At 53.0% G+C, this 22,408-nt stretch overlaps 1 protein-coding gene across 5 annotated transcripts in view; it reads right to left on the minus strand.

Moving 5' to 3' along the window:
* SMOC2 (SPARC related modular calcium binding 2) overlaps nt 1-22,408 on the minus strand; it is a 161,929-nt gene that overhangs the window by 19,623 nt on the left and 119,898 nt on the right. For all 5 annotated transcript variants that reach the window (XM_053904272.1, XM_053904271.1, XM_019412815.2 and 2 more), the window contains one exon: nt 20,437-20,519. In XM_053904272.1, the coding sequence (XP_053760247.1) occupies nt 20,437-20,519 (83 nt within the window). The remainder of the gene's footprint in view (nt 1-20,436; nt 20,520-22,408) is intronic.

Consider the following 22,408-nt stretch of genomic DNA (forward strand, 5'->3'; position numbering starts at 1 on the left):
TCAAAAACACCCTTGCAATGGCACGAACGGAGAAGGACACTCATGCTGAGTGTGAAACTTGGAAATAGCACGAAAGTGCGGATGGGTTGTAATAGGCTACATAGGAGACTTTTAAAAATCATGACTCAAAATTATCATGGGGTCCGGACACTGAGCCAACCCCAAGTAAGGTGGAAGGCTCGCGGTGTGTCTGTGCAGGTACAGGCTGGACGGCACCGTATACAGCCAGGGATCACGGACTCTAAACGCTGAGCTAAAGACCCATGGCTACCCAATCTTATCCACCAGCTGGCACGGAAAAGCCTTCAGTCTGGCAGGGCACAGAAGAAGGGGACAAGACACGAGATGTCACTTCTATGGTTTTGTACTTAAGTCTTTTTTTTTTTTCTTTTTAGAAAGAGAGTGAGAGTGTGTGCACGAGCTGGGGAGGGACAGAGAGAGGGGGAGAGAATCCCATGCAGGCTCCACGCCGTCAGCACAGAGCCCGATGCGGGGCTCCGTCCCATGACTCTGGGATCATAACCTGAGCCAAAACCGAGAGTCAGACGCTCAACCGACTGAGCCACCCAGGCGCCCCTGGTTTTGGACTTTTAAAAACAGTATTTCACAAATAAATTGACAAGGAGAGAAAAGTTACTGATGTCTGGCACTTACACTGTGAAAAATCTGTTCCGGTTTGTATGGCTAAAAGTTTGCAGAAACGGACCTAATTAAGGAGCTACTGGCTATCGGAATGAACTATCAATACGGGATATTACTTCTCGTATGCCCGAGTTAAGTCATTAACTATTAACCAACTCACCCAACCATTAATCAGCTAGGTGTCACAAAGTCTCCTGTCATTTCAAGAACTCATGTGAAGCTGTTTGAAGATTCTGGAGGGCCTGTTTTAGTTCATATTTAGGAAGCGTCAAGTCTGGAGATGCTAAGAGGGGCACGGTGTTCGTGAATGATTTTTATGATTCACGTTGATCTCCTAAGACTGTATTTGCGAGCCAAGGTCTATTTTGGTAGCTGGAGAGAGGCTCTGTCCTTCTCCTGGTCTGCCGTGCCACCGACCCTGCCAGCAGTCAGGAGCCTGCCTCGCGAGGCTGTGGCTCCAGTACAGGATTTCTGGTAAATGGCAGAATCTTTGAAGAAAAGATTACACACATGCTTCTCCCTTGGAGCCACAATCAATGACCGTAACTGGAAATCCTATCTTCCTTAGAAAACAGCCTAACAGTACGATGGGATAGGAAAACGAAAACAAAGAAACCACATCACTTTCTGTCTTCCTTGAATATAAGCTCTTCCCAAACACACGCCTTAGGTGTATTAATTGTGAACCCGTAATTTATACTTGTGCCTGGCTGCTCCCGGAGCTCACCCCCACCCCTGAGGGTCCATTCTCTGCCTACTCAGTCCTGCCCCTTTTCAGTAAAGTAGCTCAGGGGCGCCTGGGTGGCTCAGTAGGTTAAGCATCTAACTCCTGATCTTGGCTCAGGTCAAGATCTCATGAGAGATCTCCTGGGATCCAGCCCCGCGTCGGGCTCTGTGCTGACAGCGCGGAGCCTCCTTAGGATTCTCTCTCCCTCTCTCTCCACCTCTCTCTCAAAATAAATAAATGAACTTTAAAAGAAAGTAGCTCAAAGCTCACCTTCTTCAGGAACACTTACTGCCTAGTTCAGCAAGCATGAACTGCCTTCTCCTCTGTATTTCCAATGCCTGTAGCAGCCATATGCCCACTGGGACCGCACCCACCGGGACCACGCCCACTGGGAACCAGACCCTTCGTGCAGCTCACCTCCGGGGCTTCACGAGTGGGTTTTGCTGTGACAGCTCTGTGTTGAGTTTAGGAAATCAAGCCATGTGTGTTTGGATTCTTTCTACTGTACAACCTGTGACAAGGCGGGGCTCTTGAAGGAAACACCCGAGCTGGAGACGAGAAAGACGCTCCCCCAACAAGTCGTTTATCCAGATGCCTGATCCGGAGGTCCTGAGCAGTGAGGTTTCAGGGCAGACCAACCACAGGCGTGGCCTGGTCTCACATGCTTCCCAAAAGTTGACCACACCAAGTCGCCTGCCACTTTCAAGCGAATGACTGAGCTTTGACGAGCTGCGTGGATTAGCTTCATGACCACTGGAAACACCTACACTTCAGCAGGGCTTTAAAAACGGCCATATGGATGAGGTGAGCCCAGCATCCTCCTATGGAAAGAGCCTAAATGTCCCTCAACCGATGAATGGATAAAAAAATTGTGGCTTATATACACAATGGACTACTACTTAGCAATGAAAAAGAATGAAATATGGCCCTTCGTAGCAACGTGGATGGAACTGGAGAGTGTGATGCTAAGTGAAATAAGTCATACAGAGAAAGACAGATACCATATGGTTTCACTCTTACGTGGATCCTGAGAAACTTAACAGAAGACCATGGGGGAGGGGAAGGGGGAAAAAAAAGTTAGAGAGGGAGGGAGCCAAACCATAAGAGACTCTTAAAAACTGAGAATAAACTGAGGGCTGATGGGGGGGTGGGAGGGAGGGGAAGGTGGGGGATGGGAATTGAGGAAGGCACCTCTTAGGAGGAGCACTGGGTGTTGTATGGAAACCAATTTGACAATAAATTTCATATTAAAAAGAAAACGACCATATGGAGCCACGGAACGATGACAGGCATTACACGTGGCACGTTAAATACACGGGAACGGCTCCTCCCTGCACCGACCAGCCTGTCCAGCTGCCCACCGAGCAGAGCGTCTGTTTAATAAAAGGTCTGAGCAATCATTTCCACCTCCTGAAGACTCTCGGGGTCCCCAGGGCTGCCGCACAGGCAGTGACATGCCCTGCAGGGTCCCTCTTGCGGAAACTCGGGCTGAATGACTTATGTATCATAAACCCAGATGGATCGGAATTTCCCAGATGACACACAGCGATTTAGTTAACGCCTGGGAAACGCGCACTCAGGGAGCCCGTTGACACCCGTGACGACCCCGGGCCCAGAACCCAGAGCCTTCTGGCGAGCAGAGGCCCTGAGAGCCCCGTGTCAGAAGGGACCCGAGGGCTTCTCCAGGCCCCCCTCCCCCCTCGGTTTTTACAGGGGAAAATGAAGAGCAGACAGAGGGAGCACGTCAGAGAACAGGGTGCACCCCACCTGACATCCGGGGTATGCAGCACCAGGCACGTAGGACGGGGGCACCTGCTCTCAGCAGGTGCAGACACCGCCGCCCCCCGAGGCTGAGGCCAGTGCCCTCGTGACCCGCACACACCTCGCTGATGGGCCTGCTTCCCACCCGCACCCCAGCCGCCCCGGGTCGGGAAGCTGGCGCTGCCCCTCCGAGCGGTCTCTGCGGGACGAGCGCCCTGGATGAACGCCCTCCCCACCGGGCACTCCGCGCGTGCGCGAGGGCGGCTCCAGGGAGCTGCGTGCAGAGCTCGGAAGGCAGTTACGAAGGGCAGGACGACGCCAGGGGGACCCCGCGGAGGACCCGACCTGTGGCTTGGGGGGCTGACCGCGAACCCTCTGGACACCCTACCAACTTGACACTGAACTGAAAGCAGCTTCATGTTCATTGTCTGCTACAGATTTTCCGGAGGCTGGGCCCGTAGGCGGCCCCACGGACAAACAGATCGCTTCATTTGGGGATGTAGTGCTTTCACTCGATGTTTCAATGCGTATTTTGTCCGGGTTATGTTAATTTAAGGCAGAAATATCGCCTACAATCCAGTATTTTTATTTGAGAGGTAGCCACAGATGGCTAACGGTTCTCCCCGTTATTTTTTTGCTTTTTTTTGGATTTTATTGCTCTGTTTCCAAGAACTGTTGCAGGCGCTTTGTTTCCTCGATATGATGGTGACAGAGCTTGAACGGGCCGTGTGCACACTCACCTCATGGCCACGCGGGACGCCCCTCGGGTGGCAGTTAATCACAGCCACACGTCCACCACGGTGGCGCCCGCTGGACACCCACAGCTGCCCTCCCCTCGGGCCAGGACCACGGCCCGAGAGCCAGAGCCTCCCGTGAGGCCACACGGCGACACAGCAACCCATCGGCCCGGGAAATCCTCACCTGACTCCTTGCTTAGATGTGACGCCACTGCACAACGAGCAGAATCGCCCGATCCTATGCTTTGCATTAAGAAACACGTTTCCCTCGTCAACATTATGCCCACGACTGTAGTACCACCAAGCACGTTGGGCGAAAGTGTCTTTCTTATGACTCCAGGGCCACGTCAGTCTGTACCCTTTGCATCTTTCCTCTTGGAAAATGTAATAAAATCAGGAGATGAAGGCTACAGATTTTACAGCACAGCACAGATGAGAAGTGGTTTGGGATTTGTGTGTTTACATAAGCATGGATTTACTACCGAACTCCCCAGGATGCTACAGCTTGCCAGACTACACGCACCGTATCGCGGTAAGATTCAAGTGTAAATGAATGAGAAAGACGTCAACACAGAGAAAAAGAATCATGGTAAAGAAGGATGGCGGAAAGTAGACTTAGGCCGATACAAGAAGGCACATTTGGGTGGATGGAGCCACGCGTTTGAAGGAAGGTCCCCCCGAAAGGAAACAGCATAAACCAGACCATAGGGAGATACAAGGCCACTTGCTGAGTCTGAAACGAGAGAAATGCTTCCTGTGCCTCACGTAAGGGCCCCGTGGTGACGACGGCCGGATACTCGCCAACGTCCCGACGAAGAACACGGCTTCCAAGGACTACTTTTACGAGACACGCCCGCTGCGGGCCGCAGCAGGGCCGGAAGCTGAGAAGCTCTTCTTACGGCAGGCAGGAGAATCGGGTGGTCTGCACGGACATTCACCTCACCGCTCGCCCGAAGTCCCCGCGCGAGAAGATCAAAATAGTGTGGATTTCTTCCGGGCACATTTTCTGTTTTCTCAGGGTCTGGGAAACTGAGCTCCTCCAGATGCTGGGGGCCTGGATTCCATCTCCTCTCCGAAGTTGGTTAAATGAGGAACTGTTTGCTTTGAGAATCACATCAGTTAGGAGTCTGGCCATAACACACGCTGGCTAGAAGAACGTTCTTTACCTACAGAAGTCGCAAGTCAAGATTCTCCTCACAAAGCAGTCTGGGGCCACTCAAGACCACGGACCTCGGTGATCAAGGTCCCGAGTTTCCGGAGCCCGATTCCCAGCCTGCCAGAGGCTGGGAGCTGGCATAGCCACTACTGTGAGTCCCAGTACAGGTGCTGATTCTGGGGACCCCCTCAGACAGGTGGGTCGTGAAACACGTCTAGGTAACACGATGAGTGTGGCTGTCATCTAAGTTTGCTGACTATACACAAGCAAGTGGTAATGCTTCCTTTCAGAATGACTAACCTACAGCCCTTCTTTGTGGGCGATAATTAGAGAGTAGGGACCATTGCCTTTTATGGCCCCGAACGGTGCAGACTGCCGTAGAATGCCGTAGCCGGCAAAGACGGAACCCAAGTGGCCACAGGCACGTTTGCGGAAATGTTACGGCCAAGTCCTATTAACTGTGTCTACTCTCATTCTTTAATAGAATGTATATAAAAATGCAGCTGTGTTCCAGACGTCCCTGAACCACGCCGGGTAATCCGAGCCGTGCCTGCAGAAACCTCTCACACATGGCCAATTATTTCTAAAGAGGGGAAAAGCAGCGGCTACGTAAGAGCTCAGAGGTTCTGAGTCCTTCGCTGGAGCCCGAGCCGCAGCGGCCTCACACCCGGGGCGCACACGGCGAGCCCAGCACCAGCCCCTGAGCACGGCCGGTTGCCGACGTGGCCGGGCCGCGGCGGGGCCGGGCGGGCTGTGCCAGGCGGACGACGGCTGGCCTCCCCGATGCTGGAGGGGAGTCTTCCCTCTGGAACTTGGGCTTCTTCTCCTAACCAGCGTCAGGGACGCAGCTCTTTAATGCGACACGTACACACATCTCGTCTCTGGTAGGCCCGTCGGAGTGATTTCTCCAATTACCAAAGTCACAGCTCGATTTTTAGCGTTCTCAGCGAGGCAGCTCTTGTCTTAACAACGCCTGCAGGACATGAAAGCCAGATCATGTCTTCACTCCAGCGCCCAAGAAGGTGTGTGACAAGCTGTTAAAAGTGTAAACAAAGAATTCACTTCCTCCTGCAAGGGCTCCTTGCCTTCCGTGCTGACAAAACCCAGGGCTCATGTGTCTGCGCTCTCTGGGCCACAAGCTGGCTCCCCTGACGGATCGACGAGGAGCCCCGGGCACCCTGCCCCTCGGAGATGCCGGGGGGGGGGGGCTTGGCGGGCGGGCCACACCCATCTGCCTCAGGGCCGGGGGCCACGGGGGACCCAGATCTCAGCCCACCTTTGCTGTGTGCACCCTCACACACTCACAAAGGAAAAGGAAGCTTTCCGGGAGGTGGTACACGAAACCAGGTGGCAAACTTACGGCCAGCCAATCGCTTCCTGTGTTTGAGCCTGCGCTCTGCATCGTCATTCAGCAAAGAAGAAAGAACGTGAAAATTAGAGCCACAGAAGCCAGTGCCATTATGAAAGGAAACTAAGAGCCTGATAACACGGACAAAAGCCGGACTTGCAGTCCAAGAGGCACCCCACACTGGCTGTGGGACCTCGTGCAGGCCACACGACCGCTCTGGACCTTAAGGTCCTCACCTCAGAGCAGTGCCCGGACGGGCTGCTGTCCAGGCCAACGTCCTCTCTAGCATCCCGTAATCTCCGTTGGCTGGAAACCTGAACAGGCAGAAGGGAAGCTGGGTCTCTGGGCCCATCGCTTGCCACGACCAGCCTTCCAAGAATGTGTGCGTCACGAGCCAGAGCTAGGGCGGGATCCCAGCTCACTCGGGGATGCTTAGCATCCTCAGTGGCTGCGAGGCCCGGGTATCTCGCTACCTCTAGAAGCAAACCCTACGCAAGGGTCCCGGGGAAGAGAGGTGGGAGAACATGCAGAGACACCTGTGTTAACTTTGGTAAGCAGAGCCTCATTCCAGAGGGGCGCAGATGGTGTCGGCCGTGGTGGCGGTGACAGCAGTCGGGGGGGGCGATGGTGGCGTGTGTGTGTTCCACGGCACGGAGCGATAATTACACTGCCATTTATTTTGGTTCCTTTAGTCCTAAACCACAGAAGGCATTCAACAGAACCCACCTTACAACCAGCGTCATGTTATAAAGAATTTTGTTCCAGTAAAATCCCCGTGAGCGCGCGTGCCTGTGCGTGCACGCACGCACACGCGGATCCCTGACTGGCTTCCGCACGAGCCCGGAGAGGCAGCTCGCTGCACCACCGTGGTGAGGCCTGAACTATACCGACTTGGGATGTTTCAGGTCAACACACGCATCCACAGCGCGAAGCGACCTGTCCTCATGGACGGCTCTGAAGACTGGCCGAGCTGACACACGCAAAGCTCCTGCGCTCACGCCTTCCGCGTCCCCAGTCAACGCTCACCAGCACGAACGCCAGCGTGGTCCTTGGTGCGATCGTGCTTTTTAGTCTTGGGCACCTCTGACTCACCATCCACAGCCCTGTCAGCGATGTCTTTTAATAAAAAATTCATCGTACGAAACCCGTCCAGGAGACCGTCCAAATTCCTTAATGGGACCTGATTTGAATCCTGCCGAACCTCAGGCTTGTTTTCTCCTTTTAGAGTGTCACATGGCAACCTCGGTTTGCTGCACAAATCCAGCTTCTCTGGCTTCTTGTATTTAAGGAATTTCTATAGGAAGGCCTCAGACGGCACTACCAGCAGATAATGAAAGGGATCACTGGATCTATATTCCTTTACGTAAAACTTGAGCTAAGTCGCTGACCAGACACAGGAGCTATGAAAACTAAACCCTTGTCTGTCGAGAGGGCTCCTGAAAAGATCACTCTTCCCCGTGTTCGTGAGGCCGGCTGTCGGGACGGTCATTCTTGCACTCACCCTGAGCGGTTCCTGCTTTCTGGAACTGTCCTGTGCTCAGAGGTGAGGGAAGCACTCTCACGAGTCCTGGCATAACAGCCCTCTCTGACTTCTCTCTCTCTCTCTTTTTAAATTTACTTATTTTGACAAAGAGTGGGAAAGAGAGCACACATGAGCAGGGGAGGGGCAGAGAGAGAGAGAGAGAGAGAGAGAATCCCAAGCAGGCTCCATGCTGTCAGTGAAGAGCCCAACAAGGGGCTCGATCCCATGAACTGTGAGATCAGACCTGAGCCGAAATCAAGAGTCAGACACTTAACTGACTGAGCCACCCAGGTGCCCCTCAGCTGCTCCTTTGTGAAGGAAACTCTGTGTAGACGTGTCCACATCAGAAACGATGCCATAAAGTAGAAAGGACTTTGAATTAATGGTGGGTAAAGAAGGATTGTTCGACTCTTTGTCGGCTCCCTTGACACAAGGCAATCGCCTCACTTCTGTTGAGTTTAGATGTGAAGTGGTCAATCAGAAATCATGCAGAAGTAGACTCTAGGACTGGTGCATTCTGGGAAGATAGTACGTGCCAGAAGAGTTGGTTCATTTCACAACAAAGAGTGATGTCAACAAATGACATGCTGTGACAAGAAGGGGAGGATCACAAGGAATTGAGACGTGCATAGGTGTCCATTGTCTTTCTGACACCGGCTGGATTCCTTCCTTTGCTTCAGAAATAATTTCTTCATTACAGAAATTACAAAGACATGACTCCTATTCCTTTGCATTTGAATAAACAAATTCACCCCATATAAATGAAAAGTGGGGTGTAAAGTGTTAAATAAACTATTGACTTCGACTGGACTTTTCAGAGCATATTAAATGATGCTGCCAAAAGTGCTATTTCATAGCAGATGATGCATGTTTCTCAGGAGATTAAACAAAATCAGAAATCTAGAACTTCTTGAATTTAAGGACTCTACATCAATCGGTCGGATCCCAAGAAGTCGGACTCTGAACACACAGACGCCTCAGATTCCCCTCCGGAAACAGGACATTACGCACTTCCAGTAAGGTACCTAATTTAATAAGCAAAAGCACAGAGAAAAGATGGAATGAGAGCACAAAGCTCTAAAGTAGTCTGCAGGAAACCGCTCGCGAAAAACCTATCCCAGGCACGTCCGTAAGTTACCTGAAAAGCAAGGAACGGCCCATTTATCCTTTTCTATCAGAGGCAGAAACCACTGACTTCTCTGAAAAACTGTTCTTGATCTGACAAGTCGGGAGAGCGAAGAATAAAATTAAATCATCCTGTCAGGCAGAATATTCTAGAAGTTTCCATGGCCTGCTGTTCTTCATTATAAAGTAGGTTCTGAACGTTTCCTCCCCTCGTTGGCCATCTGGGAGGGTCCCAGCAGCCTGACAAGGAGCTTATGAATCTGGGCGCTGCGCTCTCGCTTTGTCCACTGAAATTCCTAAAGAATTAAGTTATCGGGAAGAACCGAACTCCATTTCTACTGTCAGCTGGGCTGTTTCCATGAGTCGGGCCTGCGTGCTCGAAGTAAAGCCCAGTGCTCTGGCCAATGTCCCGCTGTGATCATTGGATTTTGCCTGTGTGCACTGCCTTGGGAATTTCGGGGGGAGCAGTGACGTTTCACCACGACTCCCCAGCACCACGCGGTGGCCGGGGAGTCCTCACTCCAGCAGCGCCACCTGGGGCGTGGGAGAAACGCTCCTGACGCTGGCACAAACCCTGGAGAAGGGCTTTTCTAACACGTTTCTTGGCTTTTGAGAGAGGGCACGTGTGAGCGGGGGCGGGGCAGAGAGAGAGGGAGAGGGTCCGAATCGGGCTCTCCGCGCAGAACCCGGTTTGGGGCTCGGACTCACGAACCGTGAGATTATGACCTGAGCCGAAGCTGGACGCTTAACCGATGGAGTCACCCAGGCGCCCCTGAGGAAGAGCTTTTTTTTTTTTTTTTAATTTTTTTTTTCAACTTTTTTTTTTTTTTGGGGGGGGGGGACAGAGAGAGACAGAGCATGAACGGGGGAGGGACAGAGAGAGAGGGAGACACAGAATCGGAAACAGGCTCCAGGCTCCGAGCCATCAGCCCAGAGCCCGACGCGGGGCTCGAACTCACGGACCGCGAGATCGTAACCTGGCTAAAGTCGGACGCTTAACCGACTGCGCCACCCAGGCGCCCCGAGGAAGAGCTTTTAATGATACCGTGACACTTTCAGACATAAAGGTGGAATTTTATCCTGCGTCAACCTCCACTTCCTTAGCTTTTCTAACTTTTTATCACGTTGCTCTCTTGTTTAAGAGCATCCTTGCCAGGGTCATAAACTGCAACCTTCGCTCCCCCCGCCCCGCCCCCCCCCCCCCCCCCGAGGACAGAAGCGGGTCTTAAGTGCCTGGGCGTCCCCCAGCCTCCGGCACCGGGCCATCGGCACGAGAGGCACGCACAGATATTGGCTCACAAACTGGCAAAGAAAGGACTTCTCAGGGGTAACAAGAGGGCATAACAGTTTCAGCGTTCTGACCCATTGTGGGTTTAGAAACAAGAGGACCAGGAGGGGAAGTGAGACAGACGAGAAAGACTCAGGAAAGGGCTGGGAGCAAGGGCGGGAGGTCCCAGCAGCCCTCGACCCCGGGCCCGCCCGCAGCCCCTCGGGACACGAGGCCGGCAGGTGCAGAGGTCGGGGCGTCTCGGAGGGGGCGCAGGGGCCGGCGCCGGGGGCTGGCATTGACCACAGAAGGCCTAGGGACACGGAACACGCAGGACTGCACTACGGAGCCCTCCCTCTGCGGCAGATGCCAAATTCCACAAGGGAAGAAGCGTGAGCCCGGACGCTGGCCGGGAGGCGCACGGACCCCTCAGACCCTTCGCTCCGGGGCGCCACGCCTGTGCCGTTTACTGCAGCAAATTGTTTAGATGAGTCTGCATTACAGCAGCACCTGCATCGGACTCTGGCAGAACGTCCCCAAACCCGGCTCAGCTCTGAGGGAAGCCGAAGTTAAGGAAAGCGAGCTGCAGGCCAGTTAAAAGCAAATTTGTTATTTTCGAGCATACGCCATACTTGGGAGGTGTTCCGAGCGGTTATTTTGGACAAAACTGCTTATCACGGAATAACAGTTGTTTAATGACGACTTTAACTTACTGAATGGTGTTTGAGAACAGTCTGTCCTCTTGAGTTCTCTAAACTGTCTCTGAAGCATCGCTTTACCCCCCCAGTCGGTCTGGCACGTGCTTCTTCACGGTCAGTGCGGCTCTAACCCTCATTCCCTCTCTCCCCCGCAGAACCGTGACTTCCAAAGCAACGGAGGCCAAGCCAAGGAGGAGCTAGAGCACTAACGCCACTGACAACACTCCCTACTGTCCCAGAGTCTGTTTAATCGGCCCTTTCGATGAACACCGGGACTTCGCGAATGACTCCGGGTGCCTGACGCCCGAGCTGCCCGTGTTGGCCTGAGCCGTGCCCTGAGAGCTCCTGCGGCCTCAGGAGAGGTGCTCACCAACACCGGGTTCTCCGCTGTCTCCGCAAATGCCTGGATACTGATGAAGATACTTACCGTGCTGTTACACCGGGAAACAAGAGACCGGCTTAGAAGCTGTGAATTTTAGAAGTTAAAAACTTAAAAAAAAAAAAAAAAAGGAGGCGACCTTTTTAACCATGGGTCACCGTGATTCCAGTTCAGGAACCCTGTTTACCAGCGTCGGGGGTGGGCTGTGGGTCATGTGACGCTCCGGGGTTCCTACCGCCTCCTCGGCCACGCACGACCCTCGTGTGCCCGCGGTGACAGCCCCACGTCCGGGGTGCGGAGCGCGGACTGTCCCCAGTCCCTTCCGCTGCCCGGTGCGCGTGCCCCGGCCCCAGCCTGCGTTCCCGCGTCCACGTCCCACTGGCTCGTCCACTGCTACCACTCGCGGCCCGGCTCCGGCTCCTCGTGACCGGACGCCAGACGAACCGACGTGTTCCCACACATCACACCCGGCTAAGCCGAAAACTGTGGGGCCTCGTATTCAAAACGCGCGAGGAAGCTCACGATGGTGCCGGCAGATGGTTACCCGGGCCGCCCCCAGGAAGCCGGCCCTGCTGCTGATAAAATCCCTGCCCAGATACTTACGTCCGAGGCAGACAGGGTAGTGAAACCTGTCCGCTCTCTTGGACAAGAAATAGACGGGGGGTTAACGGTACCCAGATCTCAGATCATCGTACCTCTGCTGGACCGCATTCACCGGGCACCCAGGACGGGGTGGCTGCATCACTCGTAGACTTTGAGACACAGGCGCCTTCTTTTCTGGAGCCAACGACTGAATCCTGGGGTACAGGGTTCTCGGGAAGGTGAGGTGTTGGCCTCGATGGGCCTCACCTCCGTGACACACAGGCGGCTTTGAATCCGTCTGGAAGCGGGGGACCCTACAACCAGTGGCACCACAGGGCAGGCCCGTGCTGTCCTAGACCCCACAGCTGCAGGTGCCGACGGGGGAGGGGGCCACCTGGGGACCTGGCCGGGGAAGAGCTGAGATCAGCTGGTGACAGGTGACAGGATCCGAGGCTGAAAATGGGGATGTGTCCAAGTAGCTGTGAGGCTCCTGGCAAGAGTGAACATCGCTTCTAACCAATTAGTCACAAATATCCATCTGAGAGGATACGAAAGAAACGGGCTCTCCACTTTCCTGCATTTTTAATAGCTCTTTTTAAAAATGTTTTATTTATTTTTGAGAGAGACAGAGGGTGAGCTGGGGAGGGGCAGAGAGAGAGGGAGACACAGAATCCAAAGCAGCTCCGGGCTCCGAGCTGCCAGCACAGAGCCCGACGTGGGGCTCAAACTCACGAACCGTGAGATCATGACTTGAGTGGAAGTCAGACGCTTAACCGACCAAGCCACCCAGGCGCGCCTGCATTTTTAAACTACATTTTCATCCAAATATTATCGCAAACTAGATTTCTCAACTCTCTTTTAGGCACAAGAAGCTCCCCTTTATATTCGGTGACTCAGGCAAGGAACCGCCTTAACACTCTTTCTCAGTTGGTTCAGTACCGAAGCATTAATACTCGGAAACAGCGTCCGACTTTCTTGTAAGTAACTGAAAGTTTCCAGTCGACCTTTAGGATTCCTTCCTCTGCGTGTTAAGACCAAAAAACAAAGCAAAACAAAACAAAAAAACCTTTGCTTCTTTAACTTGGCCTTAATTTGTTCTTATTTTACTGTGAATGAGTAATTCCCACAATTTTCCAGCAAACCTCCTCCAGTTTATCTTCATTCTCTTAAAAATGGAGAAAAATGCCAACTGAACTAAATACATATTCTAATAAAAATCTCACCAGGAACGAGGCGCCTGGTGGCTCAGTCGGGGGAGCGTCCGACTTCGGCTCGGGTCATGATCTCACGGCTTGTGAGTTCGGGCCCCGCGTCGGGCTCTGTGCCGACAGCTCGGAGCCTGGAGCCCGCTTCGGATTCTGTGTCTCCCTCTCTCTCTGCCCCTCACCCACTTGCATTCTGTCTCTGTCTCTCTCAGAAATAAATAAACATTAAAAAAGTAAAAAATCTCACCGGGAACCCCGCCAAGTGCAGCACAGTTACGACTTTTCAGTCCTGGCTCTGTGTATGTCTTCTGCACCTCCAGGACCCCACCAGCTTGTCTCCTAGGAAACGGGGTGCAGGCACCCCGCTTTCTCAAGTTTGCCACACGCCACCTCGCCTTTAGGAAACGCCTACCTTAGAAGCCGTGTTCACTGACCAAAGGCCGTCTGAAGACGGTGGGATGAAAACAAGGAGAAAAGCGCCCCTAGCCCCGCGTCGGTCCGCAGCGAGCCGGCACACGGGCGGCGGGCACCGGGCACCCCCTTTCCCGGAACCACATAAGCATCGCCACCTCCAGCCCCCAGAGCCCAGGACCGTGTCCGGGCGCATCGGGGCATCGTCTCCGTGTATGTTGTGCGTCTGTTAGCAAGCTGTGCCCCGAGGTCCCAGAAAGGTAGGTTTTGGGCTCTGGGAACGCTCAAGAACTCTTCTATATAAATTTACAGTAATGGCCTCTTCACTTTACCCATTTCGACTCACGGAAGGTTTCACCAGAACGCTCTGCTCTCGCGGAGCACGGGTCCTGCGCTGGATACAAGTCCCATTTACCGCACGTTCCTTGTGTCCTGCGGGGCTCCCAGGGCCTTGCGTTGAGTCCCTGAAACCCCTCCCCGAGGAGGAGCTGGCGTCTCAGGATGTCCCCGCGGACGCCGTGTCTTGACTATCAGACGTTCTCAACCAGGGGACCCTAATGCCCTTGGCCCCCCTTGTCCTGGGATTGCTGTCCCCCCAAGTCTTTAGGACAGAAAATACGTGCGTGATTTTAACTGGGTTTTTACTCCGCATCTTTCCCCAGTAAAGCTGGACTTAACGGCCCATCTCTCTGTCACGCATCCTACAAAATGCAACTTGCATCTAAAGGCTCGGTAACCTTACTCACTTGCAAGTTTAAGTTGGTATTTAAACCGTCAAGATCGTTAGTCAAGACATAAAATAAAGTAGCTCAGGTCTTTCTCCCAAGCACGGCTACTCAGTCTTCTGTCACATCCAGAAGCCCAGACCCAAACCTCGACCCCGAGTTCACAAGCACCAACGGTTACCGTGATGCCATCAGAGAGCTCGGCACAGGACGCACTGTGTCCTCGAAATCCTCTCCCCACTCAGCGCACCTGCTCTCACCTCCAGCCCCTCTACCCTGGCCCCTGTTAGCAGGCAGCTGGCAGGAAGCCTCTCGGCGCCGGGAAGACTGAGCCGCCGAGGGCACAGAGCGCGCGTGTCGCGGCCCCGAGCTGGCCGCGTCTGCAGGGACACGGGGCCGCCCATCTCAAACGAAACGCTTTGTTCCGAGCCCAGCTGCAGTTTAGCAGACTCGTGGCTATGAATTGGGTATGTGATCTGACACGAAAGTCGTAGATGCTGACATTTCCAATGGGTGAGATATTGACATCTGGTATTGTCTTCGAAAGGGCCTTGAAGGCCACACACAGAGCCCCCTTTGGAAGAAAGGTAAATTCTGGAGTTTTCCAGGTGCGGCATTTAGGGTCCAGTTACCCTTTTGTTCAGTGGGAGTTCAACTGCCACACGGCGCCGTGTTCGTGTGGGACCCAGTGGTTCCGTGCTCGCCACGGAAGGTCACCAACGCTACTGTCTTACGACCTACCCCTGTGCTGTGCCCAGTGACTTACACCGCTTTTGCAACTGTTTCCACCCTCTTAATCCCGTCGTCTGCTTCGCCCATTCCCCCCACCCACGTCCGCTCTGGCCACCACCAGATTGTTCTCTGTGCTCAAGAGGCTGGGGTTTTGTTTGTCTCTTCTTTTCTTTGTTTCACGTCTTAAATTCCACATATGAGTGAAATCATATGGTAATCGTCGTTCTCTGTCTGACTTACTTCACTTAACATCATAAATATATAAAGAACTTCTATGAATCAACACCAGAAAAACAAATAATCTGATTAAAAACAGGCAAAGAACCTGAACAGACATTTTTCCAAAGAAGGCAAACGGCCGACAGACGCATGAAAAGAATCTCGAGTGCTGGTGAGGACGAGGAGAAAAGGGACCCGCGTGCACTGTTGGTGGGAACGCAGACTGGCGCAGCCCTGTGGGAAACAGTACAGAGGCTCCTCAGAGAGGTACAAACAGAGCCACCGTGCGACCCGGCAGCCGCACCAGTAGGTGTTTACCCAAAGAAAATGAAAACACTGAAACGCTAATTTGAAAAGATGTGCCCTTAGGTTTATTACCACATTATTTACAACAGGCAAGATGTGGAAGCAGCCCACGTGTCCGTCGAGACAGGAGTGGAGAGGATGTGGTGTGTGCACATGCACACACACATGGACACACACATACACACACATATACACACGTAGACACTCAGACACATGTACACACACATACACACACACACATATACACTCACACATATATATACATACACACACATATACACACGTAGACACTCAGACACATGTACACACACATACACACATATACATACACACACATATACACTCAGACACAAGTACACATACATACACACATATACACATATGCACACAGAGACACACATATACACATATACATACACACATATACATACACAGACATATACACTCACACATATATATACACACACGTATACATTCAGACACACGTATACACTCAGACACATGTACACATACATACACACATACACACATATATACACATACACACATATAGATACACACATATAGATACACACACATATACACTCACACATATATATACATACACACATATACACTCACACATATATATACATACACATACACACACACATACACTCAGACACACGTACACATACATACACACATATACACACATATATACACACACGGACACACATACACACATATACATACATACACATATACACTCACACCTATATATACATACACACACATACACACACGTATATACTCAGACACACGGACACACACATACACACACATATACACACGTATATACTCAGACACATGTACATATACATACACACACAGAGATACACACACATACACACATACACACTCACAAATATATATACATACACACACATATACACATGTATACACTCAGACACACGTACACATATACACACATATACATATATACATGGATACACATACTTACACACATACACACATAACTACACAAAAATACACACATACACATGCATACACACATATACACAGAGATACACACATGTACACAGATACAAATATACACATATATACACATACGTATATGCACGCACATACATATATGAACATACACACTGTACACATATGTACACATATACATACACATAATTACACACATATATGCACACACATACACACATACACAAATACACATATACAAATATATACAAACATACACACATGCACAAACCTAAACACACATGAACACACATAATTACACACACATACATATATACATACACACATATGCAAACATATACACATACACACTAACATACACACATGTGAACACACATACACGTGCACACACATGTATACATAAATGCACATACATACACACACACACATATACTTGCTATTCTCAGCACAAAGTAAGGATCATTTTATCTTACCTTAGAAAATCATAATTAATTTTGCAAAAAATTAGAGCACTGTGAGCAGAGTACTTGAGAGATGCAGGGGTGCTTTTAGGGTCCCTAGCTGAGTCAAAGATCCCAGTGCACCTGCAGTCACCAGGGCCTCGAAGGGCTTTTTGTCTCCGTAGGCTTGAAAAGACTGTGTGTTGTGGTTCTACCCCCTTCTCGGGTCTCTGGGGACATCTTGTCCCTGCAGTAAGCCTGTGCGCCACATCAGCGGGGGGGTGGGGAGAGGGGGGCTCAGGGCCGTGGGGTGGGTCTGTCGGTCTCGTCACGATGCCGCAGGCTCTGCCCAGAACGGAGGAGGAGGAGACAGGCCTTCCTCCCCTCAGCCGGCGGCAAGCCCTCAGGGGGTCAGCAGGAGCAGGGAGCTCCATCCACCAGGCCATCCTCCCCCCACGTCAGGAGCCCAGGCGTCTAGGACTCGCACTGCACACCTTACAGTCTGCAAACCACTTGCTACAATAAAGTCCACAATGTCACTCGGCCCGGAGCAGCCAACAGGCTTAGAGGAGGAGAAACGCGGCCTCGTGTCCTTAATTTACAAACTCTGTGCCACGTATAAGCGCCTCCTCTGTGCTGGGCGCTGTGCCAGCCGGCGGGGCCCCGGGAGGCTCAGTACCCCCCTCCCGGAAGACATGAGGGCATATGCGCCATCTGCACACAGCCCACGTGAACACATGCGGTGGCCGTGTCCCGCAGACAGGTGTCCGGGACAGGCTCCCTAAGGAGCCGCATAGACGGCACAGAGCTGCCCCCGGGGAAAGGCTTCGTTCCAGCAGCCCCGGGAACAGAGCTCTGCAGGGGACACGGCGGGTGGAGGTCACCGGGTGGATGCGTAAAGAGATGTGACAGACAGATGCCAGGACAGGAGGAACTCAGACCAATTCGTAGATGGAAAAGGGGCAGTTTAATGCCTTTCTTTAAAATTGCCGCCACCCTCGGTGTTTACCCCTCTCGGGATGCTATGACATGTCCCGTAAGGAAACTCATGGAATAAAAGAGCCCCAGTAATGACCCAGTCCTCAATAGGGGACCCGTTAGCGGGATCTTGACCTCCCTCCACACGGTAAAGCGCCAGCCCCCAAAGATGAAATCATCACTGAGCGGCAGCTCGTGAGAGCTGGGCACGTGCTCACCGCCCCACGAACCGTGGGAATAATTACCTGAGAGTCAACAAACCCTCTAAAAACGTGGACCGTGAGTGAGAAAATTACAGCGTGTCTTAGAAAATTAAGGGCCCTGACTGGCCGGGGCTTAGAAAGCCAGTTAAAGCGAAAACTGTACCTTTTAAGAAGAAAATGCATCAGCCTCAATGTGGCTTGAAGCGCCTGCCCACGGGCCTGCCACTGTGCTATTCTGGAAACGTTTCTCCTCTCGACAAGAATAGCCTCTAACCTGGAGTCATTTCAAGACCTACTTGTTTTTCCCTAATAAGGAAAACTGTCTCCAAAAAATCAAAATGATTAAGTGGTCATGAGCGGTACTAAGCAGAATGTTACACGGTTTGCATACAGTGGTCTGTGTGTCTGGAGGGCTGGTTTTTATTTAAGGTATGAGCGGGGGGGGGGGGGGTCTCTGTGTGACAGCCCGATAACCCAGCCGAGGGGACAGGCTGTCCAGCTGCGAGGACGCCTCCTCGCAACGTGTTCCCTGACACTCCCGAAGGTGCTGTGACGGCCGCACCAGCCAGTGAGACATCCGCGTGCTTCTCAACTGGACCCTCAGCCGCTTCCACGAGACAAACGACCATTCCCGTCTTGAATCACGAACCCGGTCGAAACCACACACGCTCTAGTTAGAGGCAGTGCAGTCCCGTATTATCAAATAAGGAAAAGGTAAGCGTCTTGGACCCTCAGAGCCAAAGTCAAACAATCTGCTTGACGTTTATGAGACAGCATTAAGACCAGCTGAACACAGCGAGGGCTCTCCGTGCACCAAGCGCCTGCTAGATTCACTGTTTCCTGTGAGGAACAGTCTCGTCCACCACGGAGGCGAGAGATCGCACCCGACGACGGAGGGAGAGAAGGCCCTCCGGTCCGAGAACATGAGGGCGCGTGCGATTGGGCAATTCACTGAGCTCCTTGTAAGGGTAAGACAACACGTATGCACAAGGCGCTTAACTGGGAATCTGCGTGGGTGTTTGCGGCTGCACCTCTTTCCCCTCCCCCTCCCAAGACGCGGGAGCCTGATCCCAGAGACACAAAGCAGGCAGGCCACTCCCAGAGACAGACACCGTGCGATACAAACCGTGTCTCCCACAGGCTACTTGGACCTGTGTCAAAAGACACTGGTGGGAGCTGGGGGACAGCCCCCCACGCGGGCGTCTCAGGAGAAGCGAGGGCGACGGGCAGAGCTGTTCTCACGGAGGAAGCTGCTCCTCTCCTCCCTCTGTCTTAGGCACTTTGGTTCCCAGTGTTGGCTGGGTAACGGACGCGTCTCGGTGATGCGCCAGTCTTTTCTCTCTTTATTCATAAACAGGAAAACATCTTTACGGGTCAGAGTTTAAAACCCTCTTCCCTGACACTAGGACAAACAACGCAAGAACCGCATCTTCTAAGCGGAATTTTTACGGACTTTGTGTAAGGCCGAGATCAAACGTGTGCTCTGAGCTAAAGGACATTAGAGAAGGATTTTCACGGTCTCTGAGGCATTGGTGAAACACAATCTGGAGACACTTAAAAGAAGAAAAGAAGACCCAAACGAACTGGCTTCGAAGCACCACACGACGTCAGAGCTTCGTCTCTAAACTCCTTGATCTCATGACTTGCGCCCGGCCGCTGAGACCCGCCGGCCGGCACGCGGCCCTCTCCCCTAATCCCACGCAAACTCCGGGGGAGACGCGGCCCCCACGAAAGGCTTCAGGTGTAACTGTCGAAGGAATCATTTTTGCTGTACCACGAACACTTACGTGCTCTTTGCTGAAAGACACCGCCTTTTCATGAATGTATTTTCAATAATTATAACATTTAACTCACCGCTTCCGTTTAATTCGAAACGGTTCTTTGCAACTAAACGTACTTGGTACAGAGATCGAGCTCATGTTTTACGAAAACCTGCACTTCAGCTCCTTGAACGGTTGATTCCATTCTAAAGGAATGTCAGAACATGACATCTGGTCACTACTTTCTTTTAGGTAAGCCAATTAAAGGGTCCTTTTGGTTTAGAAGTTCTGATTTTAGAGATGCCGTTCGCTTCTCGGAAAGGCCGGGTCTTAGGCTCGGCACTTCTGGCCTTGCCGGCCACAGGTGCTGACCTGGGCAGGTGCCCGTGTGAGCCCGTGTGAGCCCCGCCCCGCAGGTGCCCACTTGGGACAGAGCTGGAGAGATTCCTTCTCATCCTGAAGTTTCGAGAAAGCTCAGGTGCTGGGGGAGGCGTGCCCACCACGCCTCTGTGGCGCTTACCTTGCAGCGGACGGTCCTTGTACAAGTCCCTTGTTCGGGTCGGGTGAGCCCGGGCTGTGTTGTCACATTTTGGCTGCTCGTACCTGTGAGGGAACGGAAGGGAAAGCGGGTTCAGACTCAGAAGGCGGTGCTCTCCTCTGTTTCCCAGGCAGTTGTGCGACGGCCCCCATCCTTGGACCACAGAGCATCTGTGGTGTCCACTTCTCAGGACTGAGGACGTTCCGTGACCTCTGTGACAATTTACTGAAGTTTAGTTTTCACAGTCGGGAGGAAGGAGCACATTGCACAAGACTCCACCTCTCCGTCCGGTTTCTGGGACAAATCTTACACGGCGGCTGCCGAACACCAACCCCATGTCTTCCAGGATTTGTTACGGTTCAGAGGGGGAGGGGCCGGGGGCAGGTGAGGGCAGTGGCTGTGGCCCCGGGAGAGAATACAAACTCTCAGAAAGAACCTCCGAATTTTTTATTTATATCTGAGAGACCAACTAAATCTTAATCCAATTTATGAAGCTACTACAGGTTGTCCCTGTGTTAAGAAAGGAAGGAAAAAGGAAGGAAAGAAGAGAAGGAAAGGGATGGAAGGAAGGAAGGAAGGAAGGAAGGAAGGAAGGAAGGAAGGAGAGACAGAGGAAGGAAAGAAGGAGGCAGGGAGGGAAGAAGGAAGGGAGGGAGGAAGGGAGGGAGGGAGGGAGGGAGGGAGGGAGGGAGGGAGGGAGGGAGGGAGGAAGGAAGGAAGGAAGGAGAGACGGAGGAAGGAAAGAAGGAGGCAGGGAGGGAGGGAGGAAGGGAAGGAGGAAGGGAGGAAGGAAGAAAGGGAGGAAGGAAGGAAGGAAGAGAGGGAGGAAGGAAGGAAGGAAGAGAGAGAGGGAGGGAGGGAGGGAGGAAGGAAGAAAGGGAGGGAGGGAGGAAGGAAGGAGGGGAGGGAGGAAGGAAGGAAGAAAGGGAGCGAGAAAGGAAGGAAGAAAGGGAGGGAGAAAGGAAGGAAGGGAAGGAGGGAGGGAAGTAAGGAAGGGAGGGAGGGAGGGAGGAAGGAAGGAAGGAAGAGAGGGAGGGAGGGAGGAAGGAAGAAAGGGAGAGAGGGAGGGAGGAAGGAAGGAGGGGAGGAAGGAAGGAAGGAGGGGAGGGAGGAAGGAAGGAAGAAAGGGAGGGAGAAAGGAAGGAAGGGAAAGAGGAAGGGAAGAAAGGGAGGGAGGGAGGAAGGGAAGGAGGAAGGGAGGAAGAAAGGGAGAGAGAAAGGAAGGAAGAAAGGGAGGGAGGAAGGAAGGGAAGGAGGGAGGGAAGTAAGGGAGGGAGGGAGGAAGGAAGGAAGGAAGGGAGGGAGGGGGAGGGAGAGGGGAAGGAAGGAAGGGAGGGAGGAAGGAAGGAAGGAAGGGAGGGAGGGGGAGGGAGAGGGGAAGGAAGGAAGGGAGGGAGGGAGGGGGGAGAGAGGGAGGAAGGAAGGAAGGAAGGGAGGAAGGAAGGAAGGAAGGGAGGGAGGGGGAGGGAGAGGGGAAGGAAGGAAGGGAGGGAGGGAGGGGGGAGAGAGGGAGGAAGGAAGGAAGGAAGGGAGGAAGGAAGGAAGGAAGGAAGAAAGGGAGGGAGGGAGGAAGGAAGAAAGGGAGGGAGGGAGGAAGGAAGGGAGGGAGGGGGGAGGGAGGGAGGAGGAAGGGAAGGAGAAAGAAAACACTACGCCCGGCCCCCATCAAGTGGACAGAAAGGCGCAGAGAACGGACAGGGGGGTGGGGGCCGCGTGGAGCAGGCGCTGTGGCTGCCGCTGACGCCCCCCTCAGGAGAGCAGGTGCAGGGGTGGCTCTAGCACTGACGGGCCCCCGGGCACCTCTGCTGAGGGCTCTGATGCCAGGCCGGCAGCCGGCACTGGCCCCCCGAGGGCCTCCCGACGGCTCCTCAGGAACGCGTGTGGGAGCACCGGCAGTGGAGACCCAGGCCGCAGGGAGGACGGCCCCCGTGCCGCGGGGCCTCTACCTGCGGGA

Source organism: Panthera pardus, unplaced genomic scaffold (assembly GCF_024362965.1).
Source record: "Panthera pardus isolate Hobbes unplaced genomic scaffold, ASM2436296v1 HiC_scaffold_17, whole genome shotgun sequence".
Lineage (NCBI taxonomy): Eukaryota > Metazoa > Chordata > Mammalia > Carnivora > Felidae > Panthera > Panthera pardus.